The 16,957-nt window shown below is 44.9% G+C and overlaps 1 protein-coding gene across 4 annotated transcripts in view; it reads left to right on the top strand.

Annotated features, from left to right (window-relative positions):
• Nucleotides 1-134: 134 nt before the first annotated feature.
• The window catches only part of igsf9b (immunoglobulin superfamily, member 9b), a 31,601-nt gene continuing 14,778 nt past the window's right edge, over nucleotides 135-16,957 (top strand). For 2 of the 4 annotated variants that reach the window (XM_086207411.1, XM_086207408.1), the window contains exons 1-4: nucleotides 135-196; nucleotides 7,227-7,317; nucleotides 9,227-9,322; nucleotides 11,513-11,719. In XM_086207411.1, the coding sequence (XP_086063537.1) occupies nucleotides 9,262-9,322; nucleotides 11,513-11,719 (268 nt within the window). In that variant the 5' untranslated portion in view covers nucleotides 135-196; nucleotides 7,227-7,317; nucleotides 9,227-9,261. Of the gene's footprint in view, nucleotides 197-3,107; nucleotides 3,256-7,226; nucleotides 7,318-9,226; nucleotides 9,323-11,512; nucleotides 11,720-16,957 lie in introns of those variants that run through there. The other 2 variants (XM_086207409.1, XM_086207410.1) reach the window with 2 other exon arrangements.

The following is a 16,957-nucleotide window of genomic DNA, read 5'->3' as shown; positions in this document are numbered from 1 at the left end:
GTGCTGTAATCTGAGCAGTATTATATATTATAGTAGTAGTCAAGCTGCTCTGGACCTCCAGTCAGGGACGCTACCGCCCCCTGGTGGTGATGTAGCTTCCTGGCTCTGGATTGGCTACTTTGAAAGAGTCCAGTAAACAGGACTGATGGATGGGCCAACCGACCAGATCTCAGGACTCCTTGATCTTTTAAACGAGGTAAGACAACTGAAGTATTAAACAAAGACACTCACTTGTCTGCAAGTGTCCCCATGGACGTATGAAATTATCATCTGAACTCCTGTCTCCTGACATTCTGGCAGGAGAATTTGCTTCTGAGGCTCTTGGGTCCCAGTGAGAGCAACACAAACATCAGTTATTAGTGCGTTGGAATTTGTTCTGTCAGCCCAGTGATTTTTTTTTCCTAATGTTGAGAGAGTGCATTTATCTTAAAGTAAGTTTTATTGGGAAGGGAGAGGCGTGGGGTCAAACTGCTGGTATGTTCACCTTGAAGCCATCTCGAAGTTGTAGGAGCAGCACCGGAGGCGGGCTAAATTAGCTAGCATCAGCTTTACTACTGTTTATTTTGTTGTCCACTCATTACACTGGTGTTTTAATTCGTTGAAATCCTCATGTACAAGTTCTAAATCAAATAGTCTTTGGTTTCAGGGTTGCTCCCTTCACCCTAAAAGTCACCCTATTTCTGTCTTTTGGTTCAGCTGCTCTAGCTTGTCAGTGTATCAGTGCTAGGCAGGCGGCAGCCGCCAGCTAGCTTGCTAGCTAGCTAGCTAAAGAACCTGCCTGAACAGCCACAACTTTGTTTTCTGACCCCTTTAACATGAATCCTGCTGGCATGAATGTGAATTTAATGTGATGTATTAGTTGACAAGTGTTCCCCCCCCCCCAGTAAAAAACTAAGATAACATTCAAACTATATGTGTTTATGCAGGTTAAGTTATAATTATACATATATGACAAGAAAATACTAGTTATTAAACATTACTATTACACGTTCTGAGTACCTGATGCAACCTGGTAAAACACGGTAAACCTATGACGGAAACACCATCCAGGCCCAGTTTTGCAAATTTTCGGTGTGATTCTGTCGTCTTTGGACATTTGGGGACGTTTGTGTGGGACACCTGCGAGTCCTGCACCGGGCAGTTTGCTCCTAAATCTGTCTTTCTGGGGAGCGCTTGCCTTTTGTTACCATCCCCTACTCTTTCCCACGGAAAGGCGCTTTGTGTGAGGCGCTCAAACACCAGTAGCATCAAGCTGGTGCGGACTGGTGGCGGAGAGCGGAAGTGGGTCTTTGTACCTTCAACTTTAGGGCGCGGCGAGTCTGCATCAAGCCCTCAACTTTACATCGTCTGAGGACGTTTCAGGTCACAGTGTAGACCAACGCACTCCCTGAAACCTTGAGTATAATCACTCCTAGCCAGATTTCAGTATAGCAAGGACCTGCCTGTTTTCTTTTATCAGAGTAGATGATCTTATTTGGTTATAAACCAGATGAGATGAATTCATGTTGATCCCTCAAAAGGGAAATTCCCAGTTATAGCAGCTAGGAGGTAAAGGTGGGTTAGGAAGTGATAAATGGAATAAGTAAAAAACTGAGATTAGAATATCAAGGACAAAAAAAAAAACCTATATCATACTCAGCAATGAGCATCACCCTGCATAATAACCACACAAATGTGTTTGATTTTGTACCACTTCTTAATGCCGGTGAAGTACAACACTGTGTATAATCCAGGCTGCAGGTCTGCATCATCTTCCCAGCTGTGCTCCCTTTCCCTCAAACTCTAGCCTCATTATTAACATTTCTCCTGTTTTAATTGCGGCTGATTTGAAAGCCTCAGCAATTACTGCCTTCTGACTATCTTTTATCTGACAAGCCCATTAAAAGGGTTAAACCGTGATCAAACAAATACATACTGCATGTACATTTTATAACAGAAAAGGATCAAGGTCTCCTGTAGGTCGGATATGTGGTAGGAATGAATCTGGATACTCTGCATAGGATATGATAAATGTTCTTCACATGATTCTGAATGCAACATAAAGTCAGTATCCTTTGCCCGGAGAGAAATCATCAAGAAAAGAGAAGAGTAATGAACAAAAACAACAAGCAAGCAAACAAAAATGAATGAATACAACCATGATAAACAAAAACAACCTGCCAATGTTCCATGCTCATGTTCAAAGCTCCTGCAGACGCCACATTGTCGTGGAGCAGGTCCAAACAACAACAACAAAAACCTGCTGCAGAAAGTCTTTTTTCTGCTAATTTCCCTCAAATTAATTGATTAACCTTACGCTGCAATAGCACAACCTTACGCTAACCTGAATTCAGACATCAATCAGTCTGTCAATTTTTAATGATGTAAGTTTTAATACAGTGGAAATCCCTCTAGATTACTGTTTGAGTTAATTCGTGATAGAAGCCCATCACAAATTCCCAGAGCCTGAGGAGACATTTTGATGGATGAACTCTCCCGCTGTACAACCAGAAGGACACTGGCGATTGTGTTAGATAGACAAAATAAACTGACTTAAACGGTTGTGACATACTTGGTGATCCACCAAATCAATAACTAATCCTGTAAACACCCATCAGCAAGCTTGTGTTCCGCTTTCATTTATTTTGAAAAAGCAGAACAGGAAGTGCGGTGGTTGAGTCTCTCGGGGTTGACAGGTGTGGTAGCAGCGTCTGGTGGGAGGAGGGAATGGTAATAATGGGAGGAGAGACGCGGAGAGTATCAACATCAGGCTTTTGCCAAAACGTGCTGCGGGTTCTCTGCCTGATGAAGCGAGCGCCCGTCCGGGGAGACATGCGCCCAGCAGGGAGACTTTTCTGCGCGTCCGAGTGAATCTGCGGGCTCCTATTTGTGTTTTAAACGACTTCCAGCAAGTTTGAATGAAGAGGAGAGGGGACTCAGAAGACAGCGTGGAAAGTTTAAATGGACTTTAAATGGCCTGATGCCGAGCGAGGTTGATTGGATTTTTTTGAAAAGTGTTTTTAAGGAAGTCTGGTCACCGCTGAGGATTAATTATATTTCCTTTTGATTCAAGCACGAACTGAGAGGAGAGAGAAAGAGAGGGAGGGAGGGAGGGAGAAATGTGACCACCTGCCTTTTATATATTCTTATCTTAAAAGTCGTATTTGTGACATGAGAAGTGAAAGAAATTAACCTGCCAGGCGACGTTGACGGAAGAGCATCAATGGATTGAAAGATCGCATCTTCTGCTTCAAGTGAAAAAGTGCCTCCAGCAAGGTAAGGAGCGGCGCAGGCATCCTCTGCAGGCTCACGCCAACCAGCGAAACACCAGATGGAAACGCGGGTTGGACTGAGGTCCGCTGGAGCTCTCTAGGACTCCTGTGACCACTAACAACACGCCTGACGCTGGCAGCAGCAAGTGCTCGGTGGCTGCTCAGGTGTTTGCTTTGGACCTTGTACTCTTCCTCGAGGGATTCCGAGTTCCAGACTCCCTGTCAGTGTGCCGCAGCAACACCGATGCATTGCGTTACACCCTCTTTGTTTGTGATTTCTCATGAACCACTTGTAGTCTCTGTGGATGTTCATTTGTCTGCTAATACTTAGAGCAGCGTGTTCTGCTTCCTGGAGTGAAATAGTGAGAATAATAGTGAATGAATATAGTGTGTTTACACGCTCCCACCTCTCTGCCTGTATCAGCACGACTCAGACAAAAGATGCACCTGTTTTGCTTCGCAGGCGGCCTGGGATGTGGTGAGCGTCACTGTAGGGGAGCAGAACCGAAGGGCCTGGTGTCTTTTTATTTGGAGCTGGCAGTTGACGCGCCTGCCGCTGCTGCACATACAGCTTCTCTCCCAGCTCTAATGTTCCCTTTGTTTTTTTGTCTTGCGAGTATTGATCTGAGGGGAATGAGGTTCCTAGCTCGGACACAGCGCTCCGGAGGTCTGTAATCCCATGTATTGGACCACTGTTCAGGGCCGTTTAGGGACACAGGTCCTTTGTCAAATGTGGCTGTTTTTCCCGTTCCATCCTCTCTGGCAATTGTGAAATCACATGTCAGTTTATTGTTCGAAATGAGGCGTTCTTCGTCTTTCTGATTTTTTTTTTTTTTTTTTGCATTAATTGACAAGAATGTCATCCAAGTCCACGAGACCAAAGACGTGTCAGATACGAGTCATTGCACCCTGCAACATCCCTCATGTTGCAGTAATTAGGAGGCCTTGCTGTTCACGGTGGGTGTCACAATATCGGCTGATGGTCATGCTGGAGGAAGTGACACACAAATTATTCATGAGCTGGAAGTGGTCTCCTCAAATTGTTGTTGTATGAGCGGTTCAGCCTACACGTGTAGTGTTGTGCAGTGAGTGCTGCAGTGTGAAGAACAGTCTAGCTTAAATATACAGTAAATACAAAAGACTTCATATGTAAACTTTGAATTTAACCCTCTGTGGTGCTTCAGTGCTGGACATCAGCTCCTTTGGCTTGTGAGACAAAGTTCTGCTCAGTCTCTATGGGACGGACCTGTCCCTGGGGGAGGGAGCAGGCAAACACAAAGTTTAAAAACTATGTTGGCCACCTTGCTGCCATTAGAAACAGGCAACCCCCCCCCCCCCCCCACACACACACACACACACACACTCCCCTGTGACCTTTGAACTGTGAGAAATGTGAGAAGGAAGCAGGTGATTTATTTGAGCGTGTCCGTCAGAATGGTAGAGCTCAACACGAGTAGAAACGTTACAAGCATTCCATCATTTCTTCCGTGTCAATACTGTTAGTCCCTGCAGCGTCGTGCGTGAGTTTACAAGCCATCACCATGTTAATCCATGTACAGGGTTTCCCCTCTCACGAGACCTTCGCTGCCGTGCCCAGTGGGTGCCAGTTAATTTCCTTTTGTTAAAGCAAATGTCGATACAAACGCTAAACTGGGTTGCAGTGCCAGCGCAAAAATCCATGAATGGATTTCTGGGTGGTGTGGACTGGTCCAACCAGCTGAAGGGGGATTGATTGTTTCAAACCTGCAGTGAAAGGCCTCAGTCCAGATGCAGCAATGTCATATTTACCACTTGTCACTCACAAATTAGCCACGCCCTAAATTACACCCTGCTTTATTGTCTGTTATGCTCTAAATGCTAGGGTCATTTTCAGGGAGTCTCCTGCACCCCTCTGAGGTGGAGAAACCACACCCACTTGTATGCTGTTGCCTTCACTCTGATTGGGTGCATTCTGGGTGATGGGGGGGGGGGGGGCAACATTGGTATTGTAATATATCACAATGCCTCTTGTGGTACATTATCAACAAAGATTTTAAAAAAAGATGTGTGTTAAAAAAAAAACTGTTTAGTGCTGCAATAATCCATCAATTAGTTCAGTGAAGAACTGAATTGACAACTATTTTTGTTATAAATTAATTGTTTCAGTAAGTTTCTGAAGTAAAGCTGTCAAACTTTTGTTGTTCAGACTGTTAAATTTTAGGATTTGCTGTGTTTTTGTCATTTGTACCAGAAATGAGTTTGATCTTTTAGACTGTGGGAGTGGATGATGGGAGTAACTGTTCCGCTTCCAGCTGCAGTTGGAAACAGATTCCTCATCACCTTTAGGGTTTGCTTTCTGTCTTGACAGGTTTTATTTTGTGTGTGTGTGTGTTTTAATGAGAGCTCCACCTCAGAGCCAGAGTGTTGCGATGATTCACTCTGATTCTGCTGGACGCTCCTGTGCACACCTGTGTCGGCCTCTGTTGAAATGACACTTGTAATTCCCGCTGCAGGCTGGTTTGCGCTAAGACTACAGTCTCTGTCAGGATTAACAAGGATTACTAAGAGAGTAATGCTGCTGCTTGTCAGCCTTGTATCTGTCACTAGGTTCACTGATGGCTCTGCTCGGATAACTAAGGATAACACACACACACACACACACACACACACACACAGACATACTAGGTCAAAAGTTCACCTTTTGTTTTGAGATGGTAGTGAGTTTATTGTGGCTTATTACTCAAGTTCCAGAGATGCACATACAGCAGTGGTCCGTGGATGAAGTCATTGCTTCATGCCCTCTGCATTATTCATTTTGTGTCAGCTGACTCGTTTATTGGCGAGTGATACAGCTGAGATGCATATGGAGAGCCCAGGCCCAGCAGCTGTTGCAGCTGACAGCCTGGAATCACAGTCAGACTCGATTGCTACAAAATGATAGGAGGAGAGAGGTGTGGTGCCATTGTTTGACCATCCACCCATCCATATTTAACGAAGCCTGAATTCTCTGGAGGGTGAGTGAATGATGGTTTGAGGATGCAGTGTTTTCATCTCGAATAGGTAAATAGGTGTAACCCCCTTCTGCCTCAGTAAAAGAGGTGTCTTCCACTGAGTCAGGATCCAATAAACCAGCCACATTATCTCCACCAGCTTTGGTGGAATCCCAGTAAGCACAATAATCTTAAGTGTCTGGCGACTTGGTTCACCAGTGATTGATGACTGTGCAGCCCGATGACAGTGTCCTTGATTTGTCTCACCAGTTTGATCTCTAATTCAATTACAATATTAACACTCAGAGCAGCAGGGCAGGATTAGTCTGGGTGCTACAAATGTACAATCCTGCAGGCTAAGTCATGACTAGATCCAAAGCAATTTGTGTCAGTGAAATCCAGCGGAACACGGGACCAGCTAGCAGTGTTCACACGTGTGTGACTGAGCTAAATGTGCAGCAGCAGGTGTAATAAAGCCGTGCTCTTTATTCATGACGGGGTTTTACACATTTCCTTTTGAGATTCACTCGTCCATGTTTTCCGGTTCAGTTCCGATTCCGATACACCGATGACTTACCAGAGCTCTTTTTTCTTGAATATTGTCGTGATCATCATTGTTGTGGGCATTCAGGTCAAATCAGGTGGCTTTAGTACATTACAAAGAATTTCTGGTGAAAGAGATCGCATGTAAACTCAAACCCATTAAATTTAAAAGAATTCCAGAAAATACTTGTTTGTATTGTATGTTTGGATTGATGACATGTCCCATGTTCTGCTGATATCATGATCCAGTGCCAGCTGTGACACTGAAGCTGGATTGGTACGTGGTGCGACACCTTCATCCGTCATCTGATATTTGAATTAAGTCAACCGACATGTGAATAACGACCCGACTTGGCTGGTCCTGATCTGATATCCCATCTCTAATTTCCTGCGGTGCTTGAATGGACGCTGTATTCCACTTTTCCTTCTATTCATCCCATCTTTGTTTAATGTCTTATCTCAGGAACTCCTTGGGGAAATGTCTTCAAATTTGGCACAGACGTCCACTTGAAGTTAGGAATGAATTGAAAAGATTGTGGTGGTCCACCGTCGAGGTCAGTGACCCCTCCAACATACTTGATATTTGTCACAATCACGTAATGTGATATGTAAGTGTATATTAATGTAATTAATGTGATATTTCAAGAATGCCTTGAGGCAGTTTCTTCAAATTTGTCACAAATATCCACTTGGACTTGAGAGGAACTCACAATATTTTGGAGCTCAAAGTGATGGTCACCGTTGTAGGCACACATCGTGGTATTTCTAATTTCATGAATTAGCTAACAGGTGGAAAGTTTCCCAGAGGTTTGGCACAAAAGACCCTGCTGACTGAACCGTCTAGGCTCTTTTTACATCCGCCTCTGTGCTCAAGTCTTTTAATGTTACCTTGCTTTGCTGCCTTCCTGCACCTGCAGACAAAGCCCCTCCCTCCAGGCGTCTGCTTTGAATGAAATGACGACTCTTCCTGAGCGCCTGTCTGTTCTCACACGCCGGTCATATATCCTGGTGTGAAAGCACAGTTGAGCAGGCAGGAGCAAAGACAAGATTTTTTTTATGTCTTGAGGTTGTCAGAAGTTACTTGAGGTTTAGGTACGAGCTACAGTTTTGGATATACTGTCGTGTCACGTCAGGGCATGACTGTGAAGACGGCAGCCAAGATGATGCAGTGATGTGCAATCAGTGTTTGGCTGCTGGAGGTGACACACAAATCATCAGACTGAGAGAGTTATTTCTTTATTTTTTTGAGACCTTTTATTCTAACGCCCCTGCTGGGTGAATAATGACGGCTAGTAATCTTTGTAGGAGTAATCTTTAACCAACATAGCAATGACATGCATTTGAAATAATGTCGCTCCTTCCTTAGTGCTAATGCATCGTAGGGATGGTGCAGTGCTGCTGGGAAGTTATTAGGGTGCTGCACGTTCAGCCCCAACTGTCTTTATTTATGCATTGTCAAGTGCAAAGTGCTAAATGTCTTTCTGCTGTTCTATTTTAGACTAATTGTTTACTCAAGTGCAGAGTGCATTGCAGATTGCTGCTGCTGCTAATATCCAGCACCTCCTCACTTTCTAAGAATAGCCGCATTCTTACATTTCTGAGAAGAACTTAATGTAATAAGCCGGTATTAGGGGGACTCAATGGACTAACTTAAGGGGAGGGTGGGAGGTCCTCCATTATGCTTGAAGGGCAACAACTTAAACGTGTGCCTCCAATTTGAGGTGGAGGGCCTCATGAATTGCTGCAGCTGTTCTAGCCGTTCAGACTCTGAAGTCGGTCGGCCCTGCCATTTCAGCAGGCTGCCAGGAGATGAAGATCAGCGGCTTGTGCTGGTGTGCTTGCGTGTGCATTTGCTGCTGCTGCTGGCTGGTCCACCTACTGTACCTGGGCAAGTCCTGAGTATTTGAAGTACTGTCTCTGAGTCTTTTTATGGCTGTTAAGCTCCTTTTAAAGCACCAATAATGAGATAACATCTGGAGTCAGGAGGACACAACTTTTCAACACTGCTCCTTCTACCTGTCAATTGCTGTTGGCCTATTTAGAGTGAGATGACACCATCTGGATGAGCTGGACCAGTCACAGGTTAATCTGTACGCACACTTGGAGCCTGGAACAGGGTTAGGCAACACATTGGCCAATGCAAGCAAACCTCCACATGATGCAAAGCAATCTCATGCCCTACTGTCTATATGTAGAACTTGTTGGAATAGCTCATTTGCCTTAATCCAACCACAGCTCAGACATCCAATTTTCCAAAGGATTAAGTGTTTTCAAAGAATACAGTTATTTATTAACCAAGAAACATCTGGATTGTGGTGTACTTCTTGGATTATGAGTTGATGTTAACTTGAGGGATTACATTTGTCTGAGGGGGGATGTCAGGGATGTCCCTGCGGTGAACGTGTGTGTAGTATAGTGGTGTTCCATTGAAGACTGAACGGGATGTGCGGTCTTTTCTTCCAGCTTGGGAGATGTGTAAAGGAGTGTGACGGACGGCCATGGGACTGGAGAGACGGTGGCTTCAGGCTGTCACCACCGCTGTCATCGTTTGTCTGCTAAGTAAGTCTGCTAATGCTAATAAGGACACATTACACATGTTTTCATAATTGATGGTCCTTGTCAAGCATGAGGGGTTTTTGATTACCAGTTGGGGAATGTGCAGTATATGATTTGTTTTGCTGCTATTCTTTTTTTATTTGCTAATTGGCTGATAGCTGATGTTTACCAATGTCATTAAAAACAGGTTTATAGGATATCTACATTTTTTTTCATACCGTAAAACAGGTGAACTTTGAGAATATGAACTTTTTAAAATATATATATAAGCCCATGAATCATTTATTTGCCTCACTGTGTCCTCATCGTGACCAACAGATCAGGAGCAAAGAGGAGGAGACTTTAACAAAACTGGAAGGCAGATACCGATGGATTAAAAAATGACCAATATTTGCAGATACCGATGGATTAAAAAATGACCAATATTTGCAGATACCGATGGATTAAAAAATGACCAATATTTGCAGATACCGATGACTTACTGGTTTTAGTGTGGACCCTTATTACAAATGTTTCCCAAGAGCCACTTGTTTTCATTCATAAAATGTTGTCAGTTTTAAATCCTTTTTGGAGATTTTTTTTTTCTTCCAAGATACAATAAATCGTCCAAAACAGCTGTTTAGTTTCTACATTGTGATACAGGAGTGAGGAAGAGAACTGAATCAAATGGACTTCATGCAATTTTTCCAAATGATAAGATTTTAGACTAGAAAGCTGAAACACTAAATCTCATTTTTCAAACTCACCACGATCACCATTGTGTTAATGTCATTTTACTCTGACACTCTCTCCCTTTTTCAGATTGATTTCACATCGATGTCATCTGTGTGTTTTTACTCTGCATGATTATTCTGTTATGATTGTTATGATGTGTAGCTAAAGGCACAACTTTGAATTATGATGTTTTGAAAATTATGTGAAGAGTTGGACAAAATGTGCTGATGTTTTGCAGTGTAGTTGTGATCAGTCAGGTAACTGCTGGAAATGGTGCTTATTTAACCCAGTTTGTCACAAAGCTTCGTCCCAGTTGCGCTGTGGTTTGATGAAAGATCAGTTGATCATCTGTAAACTCTTGCATTGCCTCAAGGCCCAAACGTTTGTTTACCTTCAACATCCTCACCATCATCATCATCAGTGGGACCTCTGCATGTGTCACATGGCAAAGCAGTTAGCATACGCTGCTGTTTGGCTGCCTGCATACAGCTGATGATGTTTCTGGCTCAGCGTCTGTTGCTTTGCATCAGAGAAAGTAAAGAGAAGGGTTTACAGCACAGACATGCCGGAGTGACAGAGAATGGGGGCCAAAATCCAACTTGAATAATATCTCTGGGTGTGGAATTAGATCAATCTGGGATTTACGCAGCCCCCAACCCAGGACACGCTTCTGTGTGTGCGTGCATGTGTTTGTAGGGGGGGTGGAGGGATTGATTGTGCTGGTCCGTAGACCATGTGTGTACCCCAGGGGGTGGTGGGAGGTCGGCCGGAGCGAGAGCAGAGAGGGGCCGGCTGCCCTCTATCAAAGTATCACCATCAGCCCCCACCCCCTTCTGAGATTAAAGTAATCACCAAGCCAGATGAGTAGCAGAGCAAACACTGGCACCCAGTAGCGCACACACCCACGTGAGCACATGGGAGCACGAGGGAAGTAGAGGAGATGGCGAGGGGGGACTGCTCCAGGTGTCACTAATGAGATTGCAGTGTGTTTGCAGGATTTGCAGATATACGATCTTGTCACCAAATGGCGCATCGTTGTTTTACATGTCCTCCGATGACCCGGCTTTTAACAGGGAGCACTCTGGGGAAGTTAATGCCATCAAGTTGTAGTCAGGCTCATCCCAGCTCCAGTTCAACAGGAATATTTATGCATCTCTACTCTCTTCTCCGTCAATCTGTCCCCCCTCCACCTTTCTTGCTCGACCTCTCATTGCCCGAGTGGTCGAGCTACTCTCTCTCTCGCTCTCTTTTCATGAACATGTTTGTGTCATAGAAAAGAATTTCACTGGAATGAATGACCAGAAGAATTCCAGAGAGGTTAAACTGGCCTCTCTTGCAGCCATAACTCTCCTTAAACGGCTCATACTTCTCTGCTCTATATAATCTTGATTTATGCGTTTCTTCACATTTTTATTGTTTATTCCTTCTGTGTTATCAGTAAACCTCCATGTGCTTTATATTTACCTCTTGTGTTTGCAGGTGCGTCTCGAGGTGTGTCAACACTTGTTCGTGCCAGAGTGGGGGGCTCTGCAGAGCTGGGCTGTAGTCTCGCCCCTAAGTCTTCAGACGCCACCACCCCAAACCTCTTCCCTTTGCATGTGGTGGAGTGGGTGCGCCTCGGTTACAACGTTCCCATCCTCATCAAATTTGGAGTGTACGCTCCTCGAGTTCATCCAAACTACAAGGGTAAGAGTCACCCACAGTTCAATCTCAGAATCAAGACCCTTCAATGGAATCTTTTGACTCCAAGTCACTTTTGAAAAGTTTAGGACAAAGCCAAACGAACATCTCTGAAGAGAATGAAACGCCTGTCTTCCAAAGTGACAGACATCTTTATTTATGGATCATTAGATTTCAATGGGTGGAGACGATCAAGCAACTTTTTTCTTTCCCTTGGAGTCCCCTACATCTGTCCTGTGTGGGCAGAGATCACATCAGTATTTATGAAGACTTGAGTGGGGGGAAGTTAAGCTGAAACAATACCCCAGATTTGTAATCCAACCAACCCACAGTCCCTGTCATTAAAGCAGGTGTTCGGTCGGTGGATTTCCAGTCTGTCACACTAAAGCAGGGAAAAGGGGAAGGGCGAGAATGTGGTTTAATGGAGGCAGTTAAAGGAGAGGGGGTGGGGTATCTGGGTAAGTGTAAGGGGGTGGAGAGTACCAGTAGTGCTGTGCATGGAGGATTAAGTGTGTTGGTGGGGGCTTGGTGGACTGATGACCGTGTTTTATTAATATGCAAGGGGTGACCCAATAAGGGCAGATTGTTGTGCGGGAAGAAGGAAGGATGAAGCATTGGGAATAATGGGAGTTTTCTTGCTGAAGCCCTCTAATCCTGTCATTGTCTCCCAGAGGACAAAAGACAAAGAGGGGTATCACAACCTCCCCTGCCTTTGCAAAATCAACGGGACTACGAGAAAACCCAAAATCCTATACTGTCCCCAGAAGGTCACAGAAGTACACTGGGACCCTCACTTCAAGCCCACTTTATTTATTTTTTTTAGAATGTCTGGTTACGGGGCAAACACGGAGGAACCACACTGAATGTGTACGACGAGAGAGCCACAAACAAACGGGGCTACATGTGTCTGGCATGTTAACCCTCCTGCTGGCCGTTAGCGGCGTCTTTGTTTCGGAGCAGTCATCTGATGCACAAGTAATGAAGTAAACAACATTGCAAAGTTTTGCGTCTGTGTACTGAAGTACTGTTTGGGACGTCCCAATATTTTTGTCATAGCCACCCCCCCTGTGTGCTGTAGTCGTCTGATGTGAGCTTTACCCCCCGTCTGCCTCAGATCCTCATATCTCCCCTCCCACTGGAGGCAGATGGCAGCATGTGAAGCGTATCGCAGTTGTCGGCCTGATGTATTTCACCCTCAAATTAAAATGTTTGGGGATTTCGGATTTAACTAGACAGTCTAGTAGGCGACAGCTTTCCTGATCTTTGTCTTGGCTTGTCTCATGTGAGGAACAGGAGAGCCGGGATGTTGCTGGAACTTGCAAAGTTTAAGATCGAGAAAATAAATAATGGGCATTGCAGAGCCGTGTGGATTTACAGCATACCGATTGCTCCCAATATAGTGCCAAGTAGAAGGCGTCAGGCTTTAATATATAATAGCAAGTCTAAGTGTTTCTCTGTCCTACCTCTGGCAGACTCATTGCATTGCAAATACCTCTCAATTAAGTAGGCTAAAATAAAACATAAAAGCATCCACAATTGCTATCTGTCCTTCGTCTGCTGCTTTGTCTCACGCTCGCTGATGCTATTTGCCATTTTTAGAAAGTAAGATGAAAGAATTGGAGCAGTGATATCTTACATGACTATTTCAGTCCATTAAATGAACATTTTCTTGATATGATATCAGGTGTATTTGAGATTGCACTCTGTATTAGAGGAGTGTTGCAGAACAACGTCCCTTGGTCGACCCTGTCTGACACCAGCCTGTCTGCTTTCCTTGTGTGCTTTAAGTGAATCAGAAAGGTATTAGTGCCCCCCACCCCTCTGCCTTTCTGTTTCACACCCAGCAGGCCCTGCAGGGCTGAACATCAGTAAACTCAAGATGAAGAGGAAACAGCCAGATAAACTCTGACTGGCACACTATTGTAGTCTGTTTGAGGTGAATTTGTTGAAAAAAGTGCTCACATCTCGTGGTGTCAGGGAGGTTTACTGTTGCAGGGCTAGATCAAATGGCTCCTGTATTCTGAGGAAAATCAGGAGAGACTCTGAGCAGGAGAGCTGACCTGAGGCCAGGATGACAATGGGCAAAGCCCCAGATCTCAGTGGGCCTCCATTATCCTCCCAGTGTGTCCTCTGAGTGCTGGAGATGTCCTGGCTTTTGTCTCACACACACACACACACACACACACACACACACACACACACACACACACACACACACACACACGCACACACACACACACACACACACACTTGAATCTACTGGAGCACAAACCATGAACTCAATATCCTCTCTCCTTAAACGTCAGCAGACATTACTCTACGGCCCCTAAACTTTAGTAAACGTGATTATTTGATGAGTCAAAAAGCAGAAAATGTCCTGGTAAGTATGTGAAACTGATCACTTTTATCCTTCACCAACTGGTTTTTCTGCTACACTGAGATGAGGATTATGTGCAGCAAACAATGACTCAGTGAAAGAAGAATAAATGTCCGCAGCTTGGGAATTTGGTATTCCCTGGCTTAGAGCAGCAGGCCATTACAAAGCCTGTTACCTCATTCCTCACCACTGTCACGTCTCAGAATTATATGAAGAGCAGGAGATCAGAGTTCTGCTGTGTGCATGTAGTCATAGAAGATCCTTGTTTCCTGTCAAACCCAGCAGGGTTTCCCTGGATGTATTTAGACAAGGGTGGCAGTGGCTGGAGAGTCCGGGGCTTCATGTCTGGCTTACACAGTTGCACTCACCTTTTAAGTGTTGTGTCTAAACAGCAGGACGGTGCTGGGTTTGAATGGGCTGGCTGGCCGGCTGGGGCCTTTGTGGAGTCTGCGTGTACTCTCTGTTCCTGAGTGGTTCTCTCCAGGAGCTCCGGCTTCCTCCCATGAACCCAGAAGAACAGCGTCAACCGAGTTGGTTTACCTGGAGTCTCTAAATTGCCCATGATTTTCTGTCACTATATGTGGTGTGGGATAGGCTGGTGAAGTGTCCAGGGTGACCCCGCCTCTCCAACAGCTGGGATAGACTCCACCCCCCCCCCCGACAGGATGAGCAGCAAAGGATGGGTGGAAGTGGCCATAGAGATATATTATAGACAGATTATATTTAATAAACAGAAGTACCTTCTGGCTCAGGCCCTAACAAGACGGATGAGAAAGATAAAAAATTAAGTTTGTGCCAAATGGCAGTTAATTTGTGTATCGACTCACCTGATGGAATCAACTCAAAGTCACATTTTCCAGCCGAGATGGTGGCGAGTTGCTAAAAGGCAGTAGACTTTTTAGTTGTGCGGGCAGAAGAACCCTCTGTGACTCGCCATGAAGGAGCAGTGAGTGTTTAAGTGACCAATATTAAAATACATAAAGTACATGATCCAGGCCAGAAAACGTGGTTCTCCCATGAGGAATCAAGACTGTTAAAATAAATACTTTGCCGTGTGTTCATGTAGGAGTGCTAATGCTGTGGTGCGTTGAGTTGCTGCTGTAGTGAAATTTGGCATGTGAGCTGCATGTGCTTGCTGGTGCAGGGGTTAACGGAGCTGGACAGAGTGAGAGGGACAGAGTTAACTGTAATCTATCTCACGACAAAGAGCTATTCATAAGAGGCTTAAACTGATTAGGGAGACAGGAGGATTGAAGAGAGAAATTTAGGGGAATGGGAGGGGTGAGCTGTCAGTGGCAGGGGGCCGTACCCGGACTTATGATTGTTTTCAAATCAAAACACATCCCACAATGCACCTCTGCCCGGCTCTCTTATGCACATACGGAAGGACAAAGAAAAGCAGTGCTGATGCTTCTCCAAACAAAATAATGTATCTTCCTGTGTAGTTACACTAAATGTATGACGATGTCAGAAAGTTCCGGTGGGAATCCCAACCGTGACAAAGTCTCGTGTTGATTTCATTCATGTGGAACAGAACAATTCTCAACCATCTGCTTTTGTTACCACAAAACAACAAAAAATACAACATGCCAGAGCAAGCGTACACACGAACATGTTGTAAATCTTCATGTAAGCCATAATAAAGTGGGAACGATGTGGGTGAAATATATGCGGTGGTGCACAGCGTCCTGGGCTCAATTGCACTGCAGTGGTTTCACTTGGAGAAAAAGCCTAATCAATCTCGTGTGGAAAAAAATAGATCAAAAACTGTGAGACAAGGCCAGCACTCGGATTGCAGCGCTGCTCTTACGGCTGAGTTATTCCCAACCTGCCACCCACTGGGCAAGAACCTGACTCCCGCTTTTATGGAGAGGATGCATCATAGAGGTTCACACACCACCGGTGGATTAGCATTTCCATTTTCTACCCTTGGCTGCACTGCTGCTCGACCTGTTGGAACAAGGGCTCATTTGAAGGTAGACTGGAGCTGTCATGTGATAGCTGCTGGAGGAAAAACAGTCCAAGGGAGGGAGAGAGGGATGGAGGGGGGAGGATGGGCACAGGAGAGGCAGCTATTGTTTCAGCCATTCCCTCTGTTGTCCACCATATAGTTTGATAATGTCTATCTCTTGAAGAGGCCTGGTCCTACATTAACACAATGTAGGACCAGGGGAGTGATGAATGTGTCTGCTGGGGAGTCACGGAGCATCGGGGTCAGAAAGGTCAAGCTCTCATTGGTTGTCAGTGGGTTATTGATGTGCACAATTTGGTTAACCTCTCCATAACCTCTTGTTCAATTCCTTTTGGCTTGCAAAAGGGTGCGTTTTCATGATATGCATGATCATTTTTCAACTCCCGTGTTATGTTTGTGCATCGGCAACAATTTTATCAATATCTTCACTCCAGAGCACCTGCCAAGTGCCTTTGGAGAGATTCAACCCTCCAATTTAAATAAAGCAACATTTGTTACTCATTGTCGGCCTTTTGTGCGGCACTGGCTGAATGGAAAACAAAGTCCTGTCTCTCTCTCGTGCCTCACATGCTGCTGGATGTGACACAAGACCAAAATCAAAACATGTTTTCCCCCCTGTCTTGGCATTTTTCAAATCTCTGACAGTAGAAACCCACCCTCCATGCAGTCGACCCTCCCCTACCCGTATTTGGCCCAGACGTGTTTCTACAGCAACTGAATTCAAATCTAAACCTGCCGCCCGGGCTTTCCTTGGTCTCATCACTATGGTAACCTGAGAGAATGAGGAGTGGGGGGCTGCCATCTCTTTGTAGTGATGGACAAGAGGGAGGCAACGGGAAAGGGTTAAGTGTTGGAAACAAGAATTCCCAAGTGTCGATCTAGGGGCAGGGCACAC

This window comes from Aulostomus chinensis, chromosome 6 (assembly GCF_037954235.1).
Source record: "Aulostomus chinensis isolate RoL2024-O1b breed Wild chromosome 6, RoL_Achi_v1.0, whole genome shotgun sequence".
Taxonomy (NCBI): domain Eukaryota; kingdom Metazoa; phylum Chordata; class Actinopteri; order Syngnathiformes; family Aulostomidae; genus Aulostomus; species Aulostomus chinensis.
This window is presented reverse-complemented; position numbering and strand designations above follow the sequence as displayed.